At 47.4% G+C, this 12,488-nt stretch overlaps 1 protein-coding gene across 1 annotated transcript in view; it reads left to right on the plus strand.

Moving 5' to 3' along the window:
• USH2A (usherin) overlaps nucleotides 1-12,488 on the plus strand; it is a 301,382-nt gene that overhangs the window by 257,279 nt on the left and 31,615 nt on the right. Inside the window, exon 60 of the mRNA XM_087829032.1 lies at nucleotides 3,726-4,080. Coding sequence (XP_087685158.1) covers nucleotides 3,726-4,080 — 355 coding nt within the window. The remainder of the gene's footprint in view (nucleotides 1-3,725; nucleotides 4,081-12,488) is intronic.

Raw genomic sequence — 12,488 nt, forward strand, 5'->3', positions numbered from 1 at the left:
AAACATTTATTTCCCACAGCCCTGGAGGCCAGGGAGGCCGAGACCAAGGCGCTGGCGATCCGGGTGTCTCGGGAGCACCCGCTTCTGGTTCCCAGAGGGCCGTCATTTCCCTGTGTCCTTACCTGGTGGAAGCGGCTAGGGAGCGCTGTGGGGTGGGGTCCCCTCTATAAGGGCACTAACCCCATTCAGGAGGGCCCCACCCTCATGGCCTAGTCACCCCCCCCCCCCCGAGGGCTCCACCTCCTAACACCACCCCATTGGGGTTAGGATGCAGCATGTGAGTTGGGGAGGGGGCATAGCCATTCCGGCCATAGCACCATCTAAGAGAGGACACCACGCGAGACAGACGCGGCGGGCGGCGGCCACTTGCAGATGGAAAGCCCCCCCCCAAAGCAGCGCGTCCCCATCAGGCATACAGGCCACAGGCTTTTTCTCAGGTGCCCAGCCCCCCTTCATTGGTCTCTCCAGCCGCCTCCCACCTCCCCTGGTGTGGTCCGAGGCCCTGATCGCATCGTGAAGCCTGGTTCAGGTCCCTCTGCAGCTTCAGATACAACTGCAGTGGCCGGCTGAGGATTTGCTGGGAAATTATGGGAGGAAAAGCACGGCTGCCTTCCCGGTTATGCGGGTGGCACTGGCAGAAAACCAGCAGGCCGGATGCCTTCTCCGCTCGCCTTGATCTGAAGAAGCCTCCTCCTGGCTCAACCACGCAGGAACCTGCGACAGACACGCAGGAACCCGCGACAAACACGGCTGAAGGCTGATTTCCATTTTCCGCGCAGCCCACGGGCGCGGGCTCGCCACTGGCCCGTGCCCTCGGAGTCGATTCCTGTCGCCCCCTCGATGCTAATTGCATGAGAAAAGCACATCCAAGCCCGCCGGCTCCGAAAGGAGGGACAGAAAGTGTCTGTCACAAACCGGGAGGCGGCTTCACTCTCTGGGTTGTGTAAATAAAGCTCATGGCAACGGCGGAGCAGGAAAACAGAATGTAGTGCGGGAAGCCGGCCTCGATGAAAAATACTGTAAATTGAATTTGACAGCGTTTGATGGCATTTCATTATTCCAGTCACAGCCCAACAATGATATAAAGAGTAATATGAAACAGAATGCGTTACTGCCTGGCGGACTCCAAAGCAATAAACCTTCCTCCTAGGTGACACAATCACTCCACAATCATAATTGTGGCCTGTTTGATACCTCGGAGTACAGAAGAAGGGCACTGACTGACACAGATGCATTTTGTTTTTTATTTAAAGTGAAATGAAAATGCGCACCGGGGCCCCAGATACCATCATTATGTTCACCTCCATAGGCATGAATCACTCGGCGGTTATTTCGGCTGAAGTTTAAATGTGCTTCAACAACAACAATATCAAATTTTTCTTAGATAGCTGCGGGGGGGGGAAAAAATCAGAAATTTTTTTAGCACGTAGACACACGGGCCTCTTCCACCCTGGGACTGCACGGGGCTCCCTATGTCGCTACGGCCGCGAGCCCGCCGTGTTCCTGGGAGGTCACGGCGTCTGATCCCTGCTGTGTCACCCGTGACCTCTTCGATCGCCACCAAAGGAAGCACACTTGGCTCAAACCAGAGGCAGGGGTTGGCCCACGCAGATATTTTCGTTAAATTGCAAGAAGCCAGCATGCCAATCCCATTTTGAAAATGCCCGTCACTCTATTCTCTGCAAACCCCCGCCCCCCAAATGATTTCTTCTCAGTAATTCCCTTCTCTTGTTAGTGATATTGTCCTGTTCACAAGTATCTGTCTCAATAAAGAGATAGGGCCCGGCCGGGCGTCCACCTAGGATCCAGGCAATCAGGGTTCGATTCCTAGTCAGGACCTATGCCCAGGTTGTGGGCTCGATCCCCAGTCAGGGGCCTGCAGGAGGCGGCCGATCAATGACTCTCATCATTGATGTTTCTCTCTCTCTCTCCCTCTCCTTTCCTCTCTCTGAAATCAATAAAGATATTTTTTAAAAAAAGAGAGATAGGATGTTTATGACTTAGAAGAAACAATAACCTAGTATGGCCAAGACCGTTACTGTGATTGCCTCTGTTTCGGGTGCCTGTGAATTTGATACAGCAGCGCCCCCCCCTTACCCAAGGGGGATATGTTTCAAGACCCCCAATGGATTCCTGAAACCACAGATAGTCCCAAACCCTGTATGTAATAATTTTTTTCCTATGCATACATATTTATGATAAAGTTTAATTTATAAATTTGGTGCAGTAAGAAATGAACAACAATAACTAAAAATCAAATAGAACAATTATAACAAAATACTGTAATGAAAGTTACGGGAATGTGGCCTCTCTCAGCCCCCCTCTCAAGCTGTCTCCCGAATGAGCTTAAGCATAGAACGACCGCTTGGCTATTCAGAGAGATCTTACACTGTGATTCCTCTCCGTACAGAGAGCCCAAGAGGTAACACATCCAGTTAAATGAGCAGGTGAAGCCTAAATCTGAACTAAATTAGGAATAATTGTGGTCTGCTCAACCTCTTCTGTTCAGAGTTTATTCACATGTAAAGATACCCTGTTTCATAACGCCGTGGATGAAATATTTACCTCACCGAAATGTGAATTTATTAAGTATTCAGTAGTGGTAAGAAATACTTCACCAGGCTGAGTCTTCTTTCATTGAATCTGAATAAGACTTAAGGCCAACACAATGCCCGATCTCTTACATGGCGTAGGTATTTTTTTAAATTCACACTTACAGGCAACTTTTTAAAGAATGTCAGTTCGATGTCAACCACGGCTACACCTTGATGTAGGGATTCGTGAGAGCTTAATAAAAACGTAATCGAATTGTTAGAGGAAGGCCGAAGCCAGACAGAGTGGAAAATGTTATTTTCCCGCAGAAGTTCGTATGTCTGTTTGCTGTATTTAGCAAACACCTTTGAACAAAACTCAATGAGAGGAGACCTTGGCTGGGAGCCCTGTGGTCCTCATTAGAATGGATCCCTCCCGGTGACACACCTGGTACCCGGTATCTGCCACAAGCACAGGGGCCAAACCCTGCAAACCTCCCCCGAGTGCAGAGTCTGGCCCGTGCGCGTAGCGAGAAGCAATGAGGTGATCGCGGGTCACGGGGAGGTATCTAGGAAGCCTCTGCCGCCTCCAGCAGGAAGCTTGTCATTGCTCAGACACAGGGCATCCTGATTTATCAACCGGAGGGTCATCAAGCTCCCCAAGCCAGAGACGTTAAGTACCCTTCCTGCCTGTGACAGGTACTGTCGCTTAATTTGTCCTGATAACCCTTTCCGTGTTGATGGGTAGCCTGATACGGCGGCATGTGAATATGTCTGCATAGGAACAGTGTGTTAATTAAATGCCCCCAAATGGCCTAGAAAGACTGACTCATCCGTCTTTCTTCTCAGTGAGTGAGTGAGCTGAAGAGAGAGAGGGTCAGCTCTTGGGTACGTTCTTTCCCAACCTAGAAGGCTGCGCCCCAATAGGAAAGCAGGGATGGCGCAGACGAGGCAAAGATGCAGAAATGCCGTGAAATTATATGTCAGTCATCTGGAAAGAAATTATTGACCGCTTGCTGGGCTCAGGCTCTGGGAAGATGAAACTAAACCAGCCACACGTGCTCAGGAGCGCCTCCTTCTGGCCAGGCCTGCGCCTCGATTTTTACCCATGGATGAGCGAATGACCCAGACAAGTGAAATGGTCAGTTTTGAGGGGCGCAGCCGTCACCGATCACCTTCTGGGTTTCCTTTCAGACGTCCTGCTGGCACCGACGAGGAGGCCCTGGTGTTTGTCTGGTCGGAAGGAGCCCTTGAGTTTACCGATGCTGCAGACACCCTGAGGCCCTTCACCCTCTACGAATACCAGGTCAGAGCCCACAACTCCAGGGGCGCAGCGGAGAGCCCGTGGTCCTCAGCACGGACGCTGGAGGCCCCACCCCAAGATCTGCCAGCACCCCGGGCTCGAGCCAGCGGCGCTCACTCAGTGCTGCTGAACTGGACGGAGCCAGGCTCTCCGAACGGCCTCATCTCCCAGTACCACGTGGTCTACCAAGAGCGACCCGACGACCCGACCTTTACCATCCCCACCGTGCGCGCCTTCACAGTAGCCGTGAGTACTGGGGAAAATAACAGATGCTTGGGTTATCTGGTTAATGTGCTGAGATTCATGTTTTTTAATCCGAGTTGTGATTTTTTTTTCACTGAGGGGTTAAATGTATGGAAATCTTTCACATGTTAAAAGAAGCAGTGTGGCCGTGGATATAAGGTGACTGGACTGAGTATGAGGGATATTGGGAACCAGTTTGCAGACCACAGTTAATTTGTATTCACTCAAGCAAATAAGTGAATCTCTCTCCACCTGATAATTTTCTTTTCTCTTAAAGAGCCAATCATATCCCATATCTACATCTATATGGGTATAATTATATACAGAGATCTAGGGGTTATATGAATTAAACAGAATCACCCGTAATAGATAGAGAGAGAGATATAGAATCAGATTGTATTTTAACGGAACTCTAAGAGGACCTTTGTAAGTGAGTAATTTAAAGTAGCGCATGTTGCCACTGTCCTTATGTTTAATTTTCCCACATGACTAAAAGGCAACATGGGAATGAAGGCATAACCTTTCTTAAAATCTTCGTTCCAGAATCAGGACTTTACGTTTTACTTGGCGTTTAGTGATCTTTACGTATCAGGATCTCGTGCATTACGTGTTCAGAATCCTTCATTATAAGCGTTGGGGGCGGTGTACTTGGTGTAGAAGGTGTGATCCATGAGCGAATGTGTTACTTGTCACCGTATCCTCGGGATTCGTGTTCTAAATTTCCACCCTGAAGGTAAGAACTGAAATGCGAAGTAAAAAAATAACTTGACAAGAGCTTTCTGAATGAGACAACTTAATCTAAATGCAGCTTGTTGAAGGGACCAATTATGCAGTGATTAAACCCCTGATCTTTTAAATGATGGCTTTTAGGGTTATGAGCCCAAAACAGTTCTTCTGGAATTCCCTGGTGAAAGGGTCTCTAAGCCACCTCTTCCTGGCCAGTTTCATTCTACAACACAAGACTTAAAGAATCTAAGGAACTAGAATGTACTACGCTAAAAATGTTTCTTTTTTTAGAAATACTGGCTTATTCGCCATGGCCCCAAGCTTGAAGCTTCCCAGGGCATTTTGTTCATGGGCCCTCCTGATACAGCTTCTGTTCTGACAGCCAAGTCTGCATCTGTTGCATTTCCATCTTTCTAAAGATTAATCCTTGCGACCCAAAGAGAATAACCAGAATGATAAAAAAACAGTAATATTTCGGCGTACCATCCTTGAATGTGAGCGTGTGTGTGCGTGCAGAGTGACTCCCCCCACCTCCCCCAAAGTCTGGATCTTTGGCCCTGAGAATCCCAAGAGAAGACTTCATTGGGTTCATCAGGAAAAGTCCCGTTTGACCTTTGTAAGCAACCAAAGACATCTTCCCCAGGACAACTGGGTTGGTCTTCAAATGTTCTGGTCACTAGGTCAAGTTTCCAGGGCAGGAGTCCTCTAGGACTCTTTGTGGACCGACGTCTTTAAAAGAAGGAATCAGAAAAATAAACCGTTGTCTTTGAGTTTCATCCATTTGTACATTCCCAAGAGAATGTGCTCCACATTTTTTAAAAGCGTCTAAGGAAGGGGGTCCTACCCCTTCATTCCAGTCCCTCGCCATCCGAGATGCGTGATTCTTTCATCCTAGCCAAACCCCTCCTCCCCTAAGTCCATCTCTTGTGCTCAGAGCAGCGTGGCTTTCCCGTACTGGTCAATGGATCTTCAGGGTCAGCAACAGATTATTGACGATTCAGTCCAATTTGGCAAATAGTCATTGAGTACTATCTGCAATAGGTCAATACTCAATTCTAAGCTCGAGTATATTTATGAAGTCTACCTTGAGTCCGGGCCCTGGGGCAGAGCAGAGACTGGGGGAAAGATCGGTAATCGAGTCTGAGGTGCAGATTCTTACTGCTGGGCATTTTGGGTTTTTATGTCGCTTTGCTTCTGAGATTCCGCCGCTCATGCTTTGATGATTCCCTTGTAAATCTTCCTCTGAGTGCCTTCCTGGCTCCGCTTACTATTCCTCTAATTCCTACACCAGCTGAGCATCTTCCCTGTCTCCTTCCATTCCTCTGCCTGCCCCAGGAAATCTTTCAAGTTTTTGGTTCATAGATGGCTTTGGCTGAAATTCTCCAAAGCAGAGGACCCTGTCCTCACAATTGCAGGATTACAGTTCAGTCCTCAGACTAATCCCCCGCATTTAGTCTCTTGTTTATCGGGGTCCCATCTCTGCACAAGGGGCCACCAATACATCGCCATCGCTAGCTTGGCCCAAAGTCCCCCCAGAGTTGTTTACTGACAGTTGGACGTTGCTGGGAGAGCCACACAAAACAGATGCAGTGGATGCATGAATCCTCCCGATGGCGGCGGCGGATGGAGAACTGGCAGTGGGGGCCCTCTGCGGGGGTGGAGAGCATATGTGTTGGCAGGAGCAGCAGCAGCAGCAGCAGCAGCCGAGGCAGCAGGAGAGGAGAAATGGGAAGAGTGCGGGTTTGAATGTATCACCAGCTTCTCTCCCAACCTCAGGAAGCTTCATCTCCTCCTGGGCCTCCGTAGGCCCTTCTGAGGGGAAGAGGGAGGGGGATCTAGCGTCTCAGGGTCTCGTCGGACCAATGCCCACCGCTACCGAAAACGAGCTTCAGGCAGAAACCCTCAGACTGCCTTCCCCGTGAGCCCTGTGATGAATTGTGCGGTGTCGGGAGAGGAGCCGCATTTAGCCTCACTTGGCAGGCGCGCGGTCCACGGTGGCGTTTGCAGGGAACGCTCCTGGCGAGCTCGGCCACCCTGCTGCCACCATCCCGATTTGTTTGCTATTTCTCACTGGCACCTGCCATTGTGCTGGCAGAAATAACTTGGGATTTAAAGCGAAGGTGGTTTACCTGTCAGTCTGTACCCTAAGTATATCCCTGCCTCCACCCCCAGGGTTATACAACATCCAGCCCAGAACACACACTCGCCCAGGGTCCTGAAAGGTAGATGGTCCTTTACCCCGTGGGCAGAATGAAGCCTGCAGAGCCGAGGGGTAAGCAGATTATATGGGCCCCTAATCCAGAATTACAAATACCAGTCTCTAGATTCTAGCTGCCAGGCTCCCTTGCCCAATGTCAAGGAGGAGGGATTCAAAATTTCCTCGTGTGGTTGTCTGAAATTTTCTTTACCATTAAGTAGATCTGTCGGGGGGAAATGAGATGCGTCGTAATTGCCATATTATGGAGAGTTTGTGAGTAAATTGACAAATTCACTTTCTATTCCATTTTCATTTTGGCTTCGTATAATGTAAAATATGATTGCTCTTTACACATGATCTTAAATTAGGTGTAGCCCTTAAAATTTGGTGGTTCTTGGCCTTTTCTCCCTAGATCCTCTTAGAAGACAAAAGAAATGTTCTGGGAGACCTAGCTATCTGGAAAGACTATCTTTCCAAAATGAAGAAAAAATTGGTAATAAAAACAATTACCATAAATTTCTGTTTCGGTACCATAAGCTCAGATTTTCACATTTTATAATATGAGATATTCATTCTATTATATAAAAGATACAAAATAAGGGTGGGTGAATGCCACACAAAACAATAAATACTGGTTGGCACTACTCTTCTTTATTGTAATGATGTATTTGGTTTGACACTAACTTTTCACATATTCTTTTATATCATCTTTATGTCTTATTTTCTAATAATGCCGTATCAATCACAAATATATACTGGAGATGTGTTTTAGCTCAGTATTACTAGGGATTGAGAGAGAAAAATCCATGTAAGTCTTCTTAAATGTCATAGAACTACTACTTTGGAAAAGCTTTATTTTTGTCCAACCTCTTGAGTCCAACAAGCTTCACCAGGCCTGTCTTGCTCCCTCACCAATAATCTCTGCAGTGGGGGGCGGGGGTCCCATGGTTTTCCAGTCACTTCCAGTGACAGCAACCAGCCCAGTTTTAGGAATCAGGACTCATTTCAGGTGTTTAAAAAACATCCCGCCTAAGCCTGACTGGTGTTAGTGGATCTACGGTGGAGAGGAGAGGGCATGTTCACTTTCCTTCGCCTTCATCTCGCGTCGATTTCCCCAGGATCTTGGCAGAAACGAAAGAATTAGACATAAAGGAGCAGAACCTAACTCAGAGTTTGCTGATTTAAGTGCTTTCTGATACCGGACTGTTAATTTCCAGGGAACTTCTCAAGTACTGGATTAGATTCTATTTCCTTTCTACGTGGCCAGGAGCAGGACGATGCTTTTTGACTCCCTGAGGTTTAGTGCTGACCATCTCCCCTTTTACCTAATGCCTGTCCCTCAAGGAGCCCTGCTCAGACGTAGCTGTGTTTCCCTGCGGTGACACCCACAGGACCCTGCTCACTGCCCAAGATCTGGGATCATATCAGCAAAACATGAGGTCTTTTGGTCACACACACACACTCCCTCCCCATATCAAACGGGTTCTACCAAATTGGCATCTACCTACCTCACTTACACCCAAGAGCAGACTCTCTCAGTGCCGAGGGGCAGCACCCTCTAACTCAGGTATGTTGTTATTTTCTGGCCTTTGACCGAATTATAAGGAAACCCTTTAAGAACCCCCCAATTCCCCCAGAGCCTTATTAAAAACATGCATACGAACTAACCCACCCAGGCCGTAAATTCAGAATATATGCCATTTAACAGGGACGGCCAGCTGCAGATGAAAGCAAAGGGCAGGAGTTAATCGAACTACGGTGCCCTTGTCACAGGTGGGGAGCGGCCACTACCTGAGACAAGGTGGCTGGCCCCAAAGTGCCCTGTCGCAGCCAGGAGATCACCCCCTCGGCTCTGCAAGGGCTTATGGGTGAGGGGGAAGCGGACACAGATGACCAATTCTTTTATGGTTCACGGCCGAGCAAAGTGAAATTCAGCATCTGTTCGGGACAAGTGACCACTGTAACGGCTGTAATATCACCCGCTAAATAGGGAAGGAATCACATTAGAGCAAGAGGTTAGCCGTGATTATCGGCAGGTGAGTGCTTTATTGGAGTTGAAAGACCATTAACATTGATAGAGTAATTATTTCAACTTGAAAGTAATTACCTTGATGGGTGATAACTTCTCCGGTGTTCCCAGGTTTGATTGGGCCAAACAATTGCAAGCTTCCTGGAGCCTGGAAAAACATTACAACAATACTGTGATTTTTTTTTTTCCAAATTACCGAAACCACTATTGGAATATTTTAATTATGCCGAACAGCGAAAAGATTCCACCTGACACCAGCTAGAGTGACCTCTCATGTAGAGAGAGAGACATTGGCTTTTTAATCCAAATGCAATGACCCACACCCAACACCTGCGAAGACATATGTGATGGGCTTGCAAATGAGTCCTTGCGTCTCGGTATCATTTTTAAGGTGAATATTTTGCTAGTGCTGTAGCTGGGTGTTGCTAAGCTCAAACTGTACGCATTGCCGATTGCATCCCTGGCGTGGGAGGCCCCGGATGGAAGAGCAACGATCTTCTTTCTGTCTTTGTCAGGGAGGATTTCAATTTGTAGAAGTTAAATATTACACTCACGGCATCGCAGAAGTTGAAGATTCTGGATGCTGTGTATCGTGGATCCCAAATCTGAGATTTTATTCGGTCTCTCAGTTCATGTGTTGAAATAACTTTCTTGCTTGACGTTACATGACACCCCTGCAGACACGCCGTTGTCAGGGTGTTTCCTGTTTATCCACCCTGGGCATCAGCAGGCAGGAGGAAGGTTGCCAGCCGGGGCCACTACTCCTCTCATTGCTCGTTCATACATGAAAATCGCATGTTATTTGCAATTGAGGACCTAGACATGTAATGTCTAATGGGGCGATCGAGACCAAGAAATACCAGGGGACTCTCCCATTAATCAGTGTTCCTGTAATTCCCTCTGGAGAACCTGACATGCCCAGAAGCTACTGGAGATGCAAAGAAACAAGAAATAGCATCTCCTGTCTCCGGGCCCAGTGGTGGTCTCAGAGCAAATAAGGAAAGAGACAAATTGCAATATAATAAGCAATTATTTAGTCATGCATAGGCATTGATTAGACTCATAAATACTTAAAAGAACCTAAGAGGACCTTAACTCATACCCCCGATTCCAAGCCCAGCAGTCCCCCTGCCGAGCCACAAACCACTGGCGGAGCGAACACGCGTCATGACTCTTAGTCACGCTGTCAGAGAAGATGGATGTAACATCACCCTCCGGTTCCTGGATGATTCCTGAGACCTTTCTGTCATCTTGGCAGCGTCTGATCTGATGATCAGCCAATGGATGACTATCTTTATGGCAGCGCTTTCCACCAGTTTTGTGGGTTTTTTTTTTCCCCCCTAATCAAAATCTCAGGCTCTCCTGCCACCTGTTGTCCCAGAGCCAGGAAGGAGTGTTTTACCAAGCGGGTCATGGGTGTCCCCCACCTCCCCATCTCCGCTCTGAACACTTACCCACAGAAAGTGTCACAGCGCCTTTCTTTCAGGAGGAAGGAAAGGGTAGAAATTCCTGCCAAGCCCAAACAGGTTTGCTCAGAGAAGCAAAAGGACTGGTTCGAATTAGGTAAAACAGTAAAGGTTGGAGATGAAACCATTGGGAAAAGTGATAAGAAGTTGTGATTTGAATCATAAATCCTTCCATGAACCCAACCAAAGAGTCGGGGAATTTGACCAATCTGACATCATAGCACAGTTAGCACAGCAGGCTCAGCATGTGTCATATACGGTTGGGCTAAAGATTGTATTAAGGAGCCCCTCAGGTACTCTGAGTTTAAAGTAAGCGCCATAACTCATTTTTAAACATTTTACATGATACTTGGATTATTAAATATTCACGTTACAAAACCAGAGAGTTTTAATCCATTCCAAAAGGCGCGGCGCCTACCTCTGAAAGATAACGGCCGTGTCCAGATAGTAAAATCACAGATTTTCAACAGCGGAGGTAAACTGGTACTTCTTGGCAAGACACAAGTAATGAATTTTCTCATATAAGTTCCTGTCGGGTGCTTCTGATCCAGAGTTTTATTTTTTGCTCAAGCGGTTACTAATGTCATGGCTGGAAACCTGGGCCCGTTAGTGGCGTGTGTGTGTTGTTGTTTTTTTAGGATGGTTATTGATCTCTTGCTGAGCTGAGATTCGGGTCTTATGCCAGATCGCTTGATTAATGGGTTGGTTTCTGTAAGTGGACTGAATGGGGGTAGGAAGCGTGGGCAGCCTGCTCTGCCAACCCCACATCCGTCAAGACGCATCGCTCATTATGAAACAGTTATCAAGGATACATGAAAAATTAATTGGGCTCAGTTTGATTCTGAAAAGAATCGGCTTTCTACTTGGCGTCCCCCCCCACCACCGCCCTCCCCACTCTTTCCAGATGTTGCGCTCCGGCCCCCGGAGGAACAGCAAAGGGAGATGTATTAATACATTGTATTGATTAGATCAAGACCCCTGACAGTTATTTGTAGAGATACCATCTGGCTGCTGTTCTAATTCCTTCACCAAAAACAGGACGTGACACGTTATTAATCTCAACTCTCTAAGTGTAGACAGTTGCCTTTTCTGCTAAGCTGCACTTTGCCATTCCGTGGGAGACGGAAGGCAGACCTGAAGGGTGCAGAAATTAAGGTTATTACACAAATTGAGCCATATGGTCCAAATATTTCAGCAAGAAAATTGCCAGGCAATAAAAATTGCTCCTGCCTTCCTAATGGTGTAAATTACAGTTTAACCATGGCTCTAATGATGTCCTTCTGCCGCGCGTAACTACTGTTACATGAAGGACATTGTTTTAAAAATATAAAAAAAAAAACAAGTGAATGCCAGCAGCGTGTTTTACAATCTGTTAGTGTGTCATTAAGAACACTGTCAGAATTACATACACATAATGACAGGCAACCCAGCATACAAAGGAACTCGTATGAAAACGGGAGCTGCCTTGAAAACTCTCTTGCTTGTCTCTGGAATGTCAAGAGCACGGTCCCCTCTGCAAGAGGCCCAGGGAGAAGAGCCCAGCCAGGTCTTTATTCTAATTCTCTGGCCCCCGTGGGCCCACGTGCACACCCTGTCCCGGGCTGGGGGACGGCTAACCCATTCGAATGGTGTAAATGACAGGTCAGCCTTTCGAAGGGTTTCTGTTGTTGGGGAGAAGGCCCGAGACTCCATGGTCTTCCGTGAGAGTGACGAGTTGTCGAAATGACAGTTTCCACTACATTTCTGAAGAAACCAATCCTGCTGTTTGGGGCCCAATATTAAGAGGGCTCCTCAAAAAAAAAAAATCATAAGCTTAAGAGCGTGAACAGTCAACACCATGAATATTTGAGGAAGGCGGTAACCCTTCACGTGTTTTTGCACCTACGACACCAAAACACCTTGACATTTTGAAAAATATATCCATACAGGTCATAAGGATGCGAGGTTTTACTCTCTAAAATTGTAGGATCTCACCAACCTTTTGGCCTTTCAG

Source organism: Miniopterus natalensis, chromosome 21 (genome assembly GCF_054644295.1).
Source record: "Miniopterus natalensis isolate mMinNat1 chromosome 21, mMinNat1.hap1, whole genome shotgun sequence".
In the NCBI taxonomy this organism is placed as follows: Eukaryota; Metazoa; Chordata; class Mammalia; order Chiroptera; family Miniopteridae; genus Miniopterus; species Miniopterus natalensis.